Source organism: Myotis lucifugus, unplaced genomic scaffold, assembly GCF_000147115.1.
Source record: "Myotis lucifugus unplaced genomic scaffold, Myoluc2.0 scaffold_280, whole genome shotgun sequence".
Lineage (NCBI taxonomy): Eukaryota > Metazoa > Chordata > Mammalia > Chiroptera > Vespertilionidae > Myotis > Myotis lucifugus.
The window spans coordinates 549,610-560,530 of record NW_005871328.1 but is presented as its reverse complement, the minus strand read 5'-3'; the positions used below and the strand labels follow the sequence as shown (position 1 = coordinate 560,530).

The following is a 10,921-nucleotide window of genomic DNA, read 5'->3' as shown; positions in this document are numbered from 1 at the left end:
CCAAGGCCGAGTCGGAGCCGGGGCCCGGGCCCGCGCCTGCGCCCGCGCCGGGTAAGAGCCCGCGCCGGGGAGGGTGAGGGGAGGACAGAGTGGGCGTCCCGCCCGCCCCGACACCCACCGTCCCGTCTCCGGGGTGCCCCTCCCCCAGGCCCTCCAGTCGCGCGGGTCCTGGGCCTCCTGTCGCCGCTCTCAGGGTCTCGGGTTTCGGAGACCATCACCGCCACCCGCGGGACCCTCGCCCCGAATGACAGGTGTCCTTGGCTCCTCGGGGGGCCCCGTGATGTCCCTCCTCGGAGTCGCGGCCTCTCCGGCGCGGAAACCCGCTCCAAGTCACTTCAGCCCCGACGCGGCCCCTGTCCCGTCTGACAGACGCGCCCACCTCACTCCGCCCGGAGACTGGGACACAGTCCTGGGGTCCGGCCCTGCCGGCCTCTCTGCTTGCCTTCTTCTTGTTTCCGTGGGACTCACATTGACTAACTTAGGTCACTGGGGACCCCCCGCCTCCCTATCCCGGCGCTGAGCGCCTCCAAGGCCCCCGCCGACACCGGTCCTTCATCCTAGGAGCCCTGTTCATCCTCTTCAGCACTAAACCCGGCGGGGGGGGGGGGGGGAGCTCAAAAGGCTTCAGGCCGCTTTCTCTGAAAAATTAGACCGTGAAAATGCACCTTTGACGCCCTGTCCTCATGCACAGCCAACCCAGGGAAGCTTATGGCATGATGGACGATGCTTCACAAACTTTACACAAAGTTCTGTGATCCCTGCTCTTCCTGTCCCCAGCCATGTCGTCATTCCGCTGACCCCCTTAGAGCTCGGCCTGGGAGAATAGGCCGGTTGTTGCTGCAGCCCCAGCCCCGGCTGTCCTGCCTGATTGGAAACTCCCCACAAGTCTGTCGGAGCCTCTTCCCGGTCCTGGCTCCTCATCTCTGCACTGCCTCTGCCTCTGGCCTTCTACTGACTCCTCTCTGACCGCCCCCCACCTGTCTCCAAGGCCGACAGATGTTCCCCTCCACAAGCTCTGCCCAGAGAAAGACCTTCTCTGAGACCTTCTAGAATGGGAGCTGTGGCTCAGACTGACACTGTGTCCTCCGACCTGTATTCAGAGACTGGGGTGGAAGCTGTTCCTGGTCTCTGCTGTCAGGGGGCAGCCTTGACATCCCCGTGTCATACTGGCTTGGGGGGTTATGCGTGGAGCCTCAGCTTCCATGGGGTGAGCTGAGCGTAGGCACCAAGGATGAGAGTGAAGCAACCCCCCACCATGTCCCTGCTCTCTGCTCTTATAGGGCTAGACAGCCTGTGCCTTGCTGAGGCTGAGGCTGTCTTCCCAACCTCACAGGCCTGGGTTCTGAAGAAAACACCATGGTGGCCATGGACTTGGGCCCCCCTCTGCTCCCCAGGAAGAGCCTACCTGCTCCCGGGCCCCTGGAGCAGGTGGCCAATCGGCTGAGCAGCAAAGTGGCTGCAGAGGTTTCTCATGGCAGCAAGCAAGAGCTGCCGGACCTCAAGGGTGAGTGGCCCAGGTGGCAGGGTGATGGTACTGGCCAGGTTGGTCACACTCACAGGGAGTTCTTGGACCTGGGGTTAAAGTGGGTCGCCAGGTTGGCCACAGCTTTATCCCTGGCACTGCAAGGCACCCAGGAGATACCAGCTGTCTTTTCTTGAGCAGCTGCTGCCCTGGGCATGCATGGCCTTGAGCTTCACCCTCACTGGACGAGGGAGAGGCATCCAGAGAAGCAGTGGTGGTGGCTGTCAAGGCTCACACTCAGATCCAGTTCATTGGCTGACGCTGACCCTCGTTGGCTGTGTGATCTTCCTCACGACACTGCCTTGTGTGTGTGTTTATTCTCAGGTCATTACTAAGTAGTGACAGACACTGTGCTGGACCCCAGGGATGTCAGAGTTGCAGGACAGACCTGGCCCTTGTCCTTGGGGTCATGAAGTTGGGGAGTGGGGAGGCAAAGAAGCAGACAGGCAGGGATAAGGGCTCTGCAGAAGAGGGTGCAGGGCACTGCGAGACCATGGCTGGGGCCTCCAGCCCAGTGTTTGGGGCATGAATTGGGTGGCAGAGGATGGCCAGGACTTAGCTCTGTAAAGTGTGTGGCTGGCAGGTCAGTGGTTGCGTGAAAACCTGTTGCCAGGTTGGTACATTGGAGATACAAAAGGAATTTCACCGGCTGGACCACGGTAGGGCTCTGCCACTGGCCCCTTGGGCATAATTCTTCCACTCTCTGAGACTCAGTTTCCTTATTTGCAAACTGGATAGGCCAATTTCTGCCTCATTAGGGTCATTTTAAGGACCATGTGGGCTTGACCGAAACAAAACCCTTGCACGGAGCTGACTGAGCGGGGCCCCAAGGGAAGAGAAGTGGGAGGGCAGGGCCGGTGGGACCTCACAGCTGGCTCTCCTGGCCTCTGTCTTGCCCTCTAGCCCAGAGCCTGACCACCTGCGAGGTCTGCGGTGCCTGCTTTGAGACACGCAAGGGCCTGTCCAGCCATGCGCGCTCCCACCTGCGGCAGCTGGGTGTGGCCGAGTCTGAGAGCAGCGGTGCCCCCATCGACCTCCTCTACGAGCTCGTGAAGCAGAAGGGCCTGCCTGACACACCCCTTGGGCTGCCCCCGGGCCTGACTAAGAAGTCCAGCTCCCCGAAGGAGGTGGTCGCTGGGGCCCCCCGACAGAGCCTGCTCACCCTGGCCAAGCCCCTGGACGCCCCTGCTATCAACAAGGCCATCAAGTCGCCTCCTGGCTTCTCAGCCAAGGGCCTGGCTCACCCGCCCAGCTCCCCACTCCTCAAGAAGGCACCACTGGCCCTGGCAGGCTCCCCTATCCCCAAGAATCCTGAGGACAAGAGCCCCCAGCTGTCCCTGAGCCCCCGGCCGGCCTCCCCAAAGGCACAGTGGCCTCAGTCTGAGGACGAGGGGCCCCTGAACCTCAGTGAGTGTGGGTCCTGGGAGCTGAGGGAGGTACCAGCCCTGGGAGGGCGGAGGCCTCAGGTTGGGCTATAGGGTTCAGGGTTGGGGGCAATGGAGACCGCAGTTCCTGTGTTTTGGGTCGGAGTATTGGTCACAGTGCTACGTCTCCTGTTGTGCTGGCCATGCTGCATGTTATCACCTGTCTCCCACTTTGCTGTTCTTCCCGCTGTGGCTGCTAGGCCAGCTAGGATCACCCTTGCCACTTAAGCAGCTATTCGCCTTATGTGGGCCTGAGGATTGGAGCAGTGAAGGGAACTAGCCATGCCTGCTCCCACCTGGGGGGTGTCTTGGGTCCTGCAGGTAGACAAGTGGTCCACCTGACAGGAGGTCCCATGGTTGGCCCTGTCTTCACATGCTCTCGGCCATCAGTCCCGTGCAGAGGCATCTCCGACTTGTGCTGGGTCCAGTCTGCCTGTGGATCTGGCTAAGTGGGGTGTAGGAAGAAACCCCCTAAGTCTCAGTGAGCAGGTTTAACTCGGGTGGCCCCTAGGAAATCAGGCCTTCCCACACATCGGCGGCCCCTAGAGCCTAGGAATGAGCCCAGGGTCTTGGCCCCCTGGCCAACGGGGCACCTCAGGTTCCAGTGAAGCTGCTTCCATGGTCTGCTGTGCTTGTAGGAGCAGAGCCCCAAGCAGGTGTGCCTTCGGCTGCATGATGCTGGGCAGCCAGGCGGACCCTGCTTTGTACCTGCCACCTACCATACTTAGCTTCCATAGCTGGGGTCCCAGCGAAGAAGGCCTGAGAGCATCAGATTAGACCACTGGAATTGGGCTGCTGCCTCTCTACCCCACATCCTTGAGCTCTGCACACGTACATTGATGCCAAAGAGCGAGGCAGGAAGCAGTACTTTCCAGAACCTCTTAAAAATCAATCTGCGACATAAGTCTTGGACCCCGGACTGCCTGAACAGACGCGAATCACACCAGGCCCGCCTGTCTCAGTTCCCTAGGGCCGGCCAAGGTGGCGGCCGTGAACCCCCCCCTGTGTTTTGTCTCCGCAGCTTTAGATAGTGACGGGGGCAGAGAGCTGGACTGCCAGCTGTGCGGTGCCTGGTTTGAGACCCGCAAGGGCCTGTCCAGCCACGCCCGCGCCCACCTGCGCCACCTGGGCGTCAGCGACCCGGATGCCAAGGGATCCCCCATAGACGTGCTCCACGGGCTCATCAGGAGGGTCGGCATCCAGAATCGCCTCCCACCCGGGCGCAGCGTGCTGGCCCAGCTGGGGCGGCCTCCTCCCACCTCCACGGCCCTCTCCTTGCTCCCCCCCCCACCGCCGGCCAAGAAGGCCAAGCTGAAGGCTGCGGGTATGGCCAGCCCCTGGGGGAAGCAGGACCTCTCGGCCGCCGCAGCCGCTGGCATTTTCTGGGCCTCTGATGTGGAGCCGTCTCCTCTCAACCTCTGTAGGTTCTCGCTTCAGCTGCCCCCTCCTCCCTTCGGGCCCTGGAGCCCCTCCCGGGGGGGTCGCAGCCCCCTCCCTACTCCCTCCTTGCTGGGGCAGGGAGTAGACAGGGGCCTTTGGCAGTGGGCCGGTTCTGCCCAGAGATTTTGTTGGCGGTCGGCTGTTATGCCCTCCCTCTTGGCCTTTGACCTCCATGAATGTGACCTTCCCTGAGAATGAAGGCCAAGGGTGGGGTGCTGCCTGTTGGTGTGATCGTGCCCATGGTTGTCCTTGGTCTGGATGGCACGTGGCATTTAGGCTGCCACTTCCTGCCCTCCTGCCCCAGTCCTTGTCGGGACCTGCAGAGCCGTGGAATCTTGGTTCTGTTTTTTTCCGCCAGGACCTAGGGCCCATGGCTCTCTGGAGCTTCCCCTTGCTCCTGCTGGGTGTCTGGCCCCCCACCCCAGTCCTCAGCTCCCTGGCCTGCACCTGCCCTCAACCACTACCCCAGCCCTGTGGGCGTGCTGCAGCCCAGCTGACCAGGAGACCCGCAGGTGACAATGCTTATGATAACCATGGTGCTAACTGCCCCTTTCTTCTGCTGCAGCCTCAGGCCCAGAACCAGCTCGCGATATCCGCTGCGAGTTCTGTGGTGAGTTCTTCGAGAACCGAAAGGGTCTTTCCAGCCATGCGCGCTCCCACTTGCGGCAGATGGGTGTGACTGAGTGGTATGTCAACGGCTCGCCCATCGACACACTGCGGGAGATCCTCAAGAGGCGGACTCAGTCCCGGCCTGGAGGACCCCTCAGTCCACCAGGACCTAGTCCAAAAGCCTTGGCCAAGGTGGTGGGCAGCGGAGGTCTTGGCAGCTCGCTGGAAGCCCGCAGCCCTGCAGACCTTCACCTCTCGCCCCTGGCCAAGAAGTTGCCACCACCACCAGGCAGCCCCCTGGGCCACTCACCAACTGCTTCTCCTCCTCCCACGGCCCGAAAGATGTTCTCAGGCCTGACTGCACCCTCCCTGACCAAGAAGCTGAAGCCCGAACAAATGCGTGTGGAGATCAAGCGTGAGATGCTGCCAGGGGCCCTTCATGGGGAGCTACACCCGTCTGAGGGTCCCTGGCTGGCGCCACGGGAAGACATGGCCCCCCTGAACCTGTGTAAGTGTGACCCTGGGCAAGGCAGGGAGAACAGGTCAGGTGGGGGATTACCCCCTCCCCTCAGGATACCCAGAGGGCCCAGGTTGAAATGGAAGGGAGGATACCCAGGTTCAGAAGACAAGGAGCTCGCTGTGTGCTCCTGCTACTGAGCTGCTTCTTGATTCTCCTTCATACATTCAGTGATGGCAAAACGATTCTATTTCTTGTGTCATCTTCAATTGATTGGATAGTGGCAACCAACCAGATTCCCAGGAAGAAAGATTGCAGGGATTAATTAGTGATGTCTGCCATGGGCAGGGATAGAAACCCACCAGAAGTTGGTCTGAACTGTCTCTCTGACATTTGTGGACACTAAGTGGGAGTCAGGTTCAGGGTAGATTCTCAGCTGCCCCATACTCTAGCAATATCTGACCTTGGGCAAGTTTCCTCTTTTGGAGGATAGATGGTCCCCACTCTGTATGGTTTTCTGAAGTGATGTGAAGCGCTTAGCAAGGTGTCAGGTTAAAAAAGCTGCGTATGCAGTAGTTGTGATGCCCTGTCATTTACTTGTTTCTCGCACTGTCAGATTGGCTGAGCTCTTACTGCATGCCCAACAGGTGAGGATGGCCCAGCCCTAGGCCCTAGCACAGTGATTTCATGCTGCTTGGTGCCACATGCTCTCACCTGCTCCCGCCTTAGGCCATCCACATCCCAGTAACACTGGGAGGTGGAAGTTTTCATCTCCATTTTGCAGAGGAGGAAACAGGCTCAGCGGGCAACTGGCTTACCCAGGATCACACTGGGTCACAGTCATCCTGGCATCTGAACCCTGGATCAAAGGAGTGCTTGCTCCTTAACATATCACCATGTCCCAGGGAATCTTCTGGAAGCCAGCTAGACTTTGAGGTGACAGAACAAGCAGAAGGACTAGATGTACACCAAGGCCCCTGGAGGAAGATGAGGGAGCAGGTCCTTCGGGTGTGGGACTGCATGGATGGGTCAGCAGGGCAGTTAACACTGGCCTTAAGCTTGAAGGCTTCCTACCAGTAGCCACCTCTCTCTTTCCTCTCTTCCCCCACCCCATTCAGCATCACGGGCAGAGCCAGTGCGTGACATCCGCTGTGAGTTCTGTGGTGAGTTCTTTGAGAACCGAAAAGGCCTGTCCAGCCACGCACGCTCCCACCTGCGACAGATGGGTGTGACTGAGTGGTCCGTCAATGGCTCACCCATCGACACGCTTCGGGAGATCCTTAAGAAGAAGTCTAAGCCGTGCCTCATCAAGAAGGAGCCTCCAGCTGGAGACCTGGCCCCTGCCTTGGTTGAGGATGGGCCCCCTACAGCGGTTCCTGGGTCTGTGCAGCCCCTCCTGCCGCTGGTGCCAATGGCTGGCCGGCCAGGCAAACCAGGAGCTGGGCTGGCCCAGGTACCCCGTGAGCTCAACCTGGCACCCATCACCGGTGCCAAGCCCTCAGCCACCAGCTACCTGGGCTCAGTGGCAGCCAAGCGACCCCTGCAGGAGGATCGCTTCCTCTCTGCAGAGGTCAAGGCCAAGACCTACATCCAGACTGAACTGCCCTTCAAGGCAAAGACCCTTCACGAGAAGACCTCCCACTCCTGTAAGCAGTGGGTGGCAGGGTCTTGGGAGGGCATCTGCCAGGGCCTGCATGGCCGGGCACTGCCACACGCATGCCCACCCCCAGCAGGGGTCAAGGCCCCAGTGGGAGGCGGGGCTGTCTCCCGACCTGGGCGGCAACTTCTGGGTACCCTTGCTCCCTTGGTTCTGGGGCTCAGCAGCGCCCCCTCTGTCTGCAGCCACCGAGGCCTGCTGTGAGCTGTGTGGCCTTTACTTCGAAAACCGCAAGGCCCTGGCCAGCCATGCTCGGGCGCATCTGCGGCAGTTCGGTGTGACTGAGTGGTGCGTGAATGGCTCACCCATTGAGACGCTGAGCGAGTGGATCAAGCACCGGCCCCAGAAGGTGGGCGCCTACCGCAGCTACATCCAGGGTGGCCGCCCCTTCACCAAGAAGTTCCGAAACGCTGGCCATGGCCGCGAGAGCGACAAGCGGCCACACCTGGGGCTGGCACCTGGGGGCCTGTCCGTGGTGGGCCGCAGTGCTGGGGGTGAGCCAGGGCCAGAGGCTGGCCGGGCAGCCGACAGTGGTGAGCGGCCTTTGGCAGCCAGCCCACCAGGCACTGTGAAAGCCGAGGAGCACCAGCGGCAGAACATCAACAGTGAGTGTTGGGGGCAGAGGGTCATGAGGGCGATGGACACCAGCAGGGTCCATCACTGTTCCCCCAGGTTTTCAGCTGTGCATCTGTCTTGGAGTCACTTCCTCAGTTGCTCACCCATTCATTTATCCATCCGCCATCCCACCTGTCACCAGGGCCAGGCAGCATCCAGGCACCAGCTGCCCGTCTTACAAACCCCCACAGTAATCGATCATCACTTGCTGAAGGAGGAACCTCCCCAGGGTCCTCATCCTCCAGCTGACCTCCCATCCCTCTCCTCCCCATTCTTCAGAATTTGAGCGCCGACAAGCCCGCCCTGCAGATACCTCTGCGGCCAGGGGGGGCGAGGAGGCCAATGACCTGCAGCAGAAGCTGGAGGAGGTGCGGCAACCCCCACCCCGGGTCCGGCCAGTCCCCTCCTTGGTGCCTCGTCCCCCCCAGACATCACTGGTTAAGTTCGTCGGCAACATCTATACCCTCAAGTGCAGGTATGAGGCCCCTGGGAGAGGGAGGGAAGGTGGGGGGCTACCTGCCTGGGCTTGGCCATACAGAGCCTCTGAACAGGACAGGAGCTGCTCAGGGCTGGGAGGGAACCTCAACAATGCCCTGGGGTGGGTTGGGTCCAGGCTAAAGGCTCCTCACAGACAGATGCCCCAGAGCATGAGGCTGGGACCCTGACACCTAGCAGCTTAGTGACCTTGGGCGAGGACTTTCTGCTCCATGCCTCAATATTCCCACCTATACAATGGGGTTAATAGCAGACCTACCTGATTGATTTGTTAGGAGGATTAAAAGAGTTGAATGTTTATAAAGCCCTCAGACTGTGCCTAGAACACAGTAAACTCTCAAAAAAGTGTCTTCCTGATTAAGAAAAAATAGGTCTTAGTTTATTAATACCAAAGTCTAGGTGAGTGTCAGAGGCCAGGAAACTGGGAGTCTGGGATGTGAGAGGGCTTCCTCAGGCCACACAGGCCAAGTCAGAAGTAAGATTCAAACCTAAGTCTCTCCAGCCACTAGTTTGAGTTTGGGGCCCATGTGCTGTGAGACCTTCCTTGGGGCTGTGAGGGCTGGGAGCTGGGGAAGGGTGCATGAGCAGGGTAGGTGCTTGTTAGTGTCTGACCCTCCTTTCCCTAGCTTCATCCTTCTCTCCTAGAGCCTGGCAGGGAAGGATCTGTTTCTTTGCTCTCTCCAATCAGGGCACATGCCTACAGTCAGATGGTGGAGGTGCTTGGAAGCCAGATGACCCCTACCCAGCACCTGAGCCAGCAGACTGCCCTGAGCATAGAAATGGGGCTCCGGGGGACCTGGCCAATACCCCGTGATGGGTAGAGATAGCTGTCCATTGGGGAACATCTGGCTTCTGGGCTCCCTTCCCTCAAATCCTGAGCTGGTTCTGTCCACATTGAGCAACATCAGGTTTGTTGGACACTCAGGGTATAGCCAGGGCACTGGCCACTCCTCCCTCTCTCTGTCCCCCACACAGGTTCTGTGAGGTGGAATTCCAGGGACCTCTTTCCATCCAGGAGGAGTGGGTGCGGCACTTACAGCGGCACATCCTGGAGATGAATTTCTCCAAAGCAGACCCCCCGCCCGAGGAGCCCCAGGCCCCTCCAGCACAGACAGCGGCGGCAGAGGCACCCTAACACAAAAGCATTCCAGATCTCTCTCGTGCCACCTCTGTCTCCTACTCCTCCTTGGTCTCCTCCTCTCTCTCTCTTCCTTCTTTCTTTTCCGTTCCCAAAGGAGCAAGCCAAAACCTCAAACCGGCACCCTTGGGGGCCGGGCACACTACAGCCAGGGCGCCCCTCCCCCAGCTCAAGGACTCTGGGGCCAAACCCAGGGTGTGTTCCTTCAGGCCACACCTACCCAATCCAGCCAGGGCAGCGGCCAGGTCCCTGGTGGCAGGTGATCTGGTCATGGGAGGAAGGCCAGCACTCCCCAATGTCTAGTAGCCAGGTGGGGCTTTGTTTGCCATCTGTGGCCATTTACAAGGACCCCAAAGACCCCCTGTACTGGTTCCCTCTTGCCCCGTGAATATCCTATCACACATGCACATGCGAACACACACACACGCACGCACGCACGCACGCACGCACGCACACACCTCGTGAGACCCGGGATCTGCCCCAGCCCCCCAGTTCCCAAGTCAAACGAACACATCATGCCACGGTGCTTGCTCAGGGGAAGGTACGCTCCCTCTGCGGGCCCACTTAGGCCTGGGAGCCCCCACTGAGCCCACAATGCCACGGAAATCCTTGTTGGCCGCCCCCCCTCCCCCAGAGGGGCCTTCCCAGCTGGGAAGAGCTCAGAGCTGACAGCTGCCTCCTGCCATGTCCAGGCCCCCCAGAACCTCTGGGGGCTCTGGGCCCTGGAAGGGGTGGGGTGGGACTTTCCTCCCCACTCCTATCCCCTCCCTCTTTTCACTGTTCCTTTCTATGTACAGCTCCTTAGACCTTTCACTTTTTTAAAAACGCATTTTGTGTAGAGAATAAGGAACGTGGATCTTTTTATTTTGCGATCCTGGGCCAGCTAGAAACTGGGAGCTGATCAATCTTTTAACTTTTTTCAGTGGCCACATTTTGGTTATCAATGTACCTAGAAGTATGTAAATTAGATTAAATTTCTCTTCTGGAAATACCCCGGGGCAGGCGGCCAGCGTGTGTTTTTCTGTCAAGTGGACAGGCTGGCATCAGCTGGCACCTGGGGCTGGGATCAAGCCGCCTCCACCCAGAGTCTCAGGAGGTCCTGGGTTTTCCCTTTGGCCACCAAACCAACCAGACCCAGCTGGGGATGAGCTCGAGTTCCCAGCTTGTTGGCCCTCAGTGGCATGGCCGGTGTGGACTCTGGCCAGCTGGTGACGAGGCTCCTGTGTGCAGAGGAGAGGAAACGGCTCTGGGCAGCTGGTCCAGGAAGGGAGCCAGGACGGAGAAGTGATTGAGGCCCAAGGGCTCTTGGAGTCAGGAGCTGACCAGCGAGGGGGTGGGGGACGCTGGGGGAGGGAGGAGTGCACAGCTGTCAGGACCTCTTAGCTGGGACTGGCCTGCCTTCAAGACATGCGACCTGTCGGGAGATACACATGCACCCTGAACCCCAGTAACAAGGAGAAAGCGAGCTGTTGGCTCCTCTGCAATGTTATTTATTTTCTCACTCTGCAAATGTTTATTGAACATTTCTGAGATTTTAAGATATTTTGTTGGCTGCTCCTTCTTG

At 59.6% G+C, this 10,921-nt stretch overlaps 1 protein-coding gene across 6 annotated transcripts in view; it reads left to right on the top strand.

Moving 5' to 3' along the window:
• Window positions 1-10,895, top strand: part of WIZ (widely interspaced zinc finger motifs) — a 23,835-nt gene extending 12,940 nt beyond the window's left edge. For 2 of the 6 annotated variants that reach the window (XM_023763315.1, XM_023763317.1), the window contains 7 exons: window positions 2,426-2,929; window positions 3,968-4,366; window positions 4,952-5,503; window positions 6,571-7,098; window positions 7,295-7,714; window positions 8,004-8,199; window positions 9,195-10,895. In XM_023763315.1, coding sequence (XP_023619083.1) covers window positions 2,426-2,929; window positions 3,968-4,366; window positions 4,952-5,503; window positions 6,571-7,098; window positions 7,295-7,714; window positions 8,004-8,199; window positions 9,195-9,354 — 2,759 coding nt within the window. In that variant the 3' untranslated portion in view covers window positions 9,355-10,895. Of the gene's footprint in view, window positions 1-6; window positions 52-1,333; window positions 1,505-2,425; window positions 2,930-3,967; window positions 4,367-4,951; window positions 5,504-6,570; window positions 7,099-7,294; window positions 7,715-8,003; window positions 8,200-9,194 lie in introns of those variants that run through there. The other 4 variants (XM_023763316.1, XM_023763318.1, XM_006099639.3 and 1 more) reach the window with 3 other exon arrangements.
• Window positions 10,896-10,921: the final 26 nt, after the last annotated feature.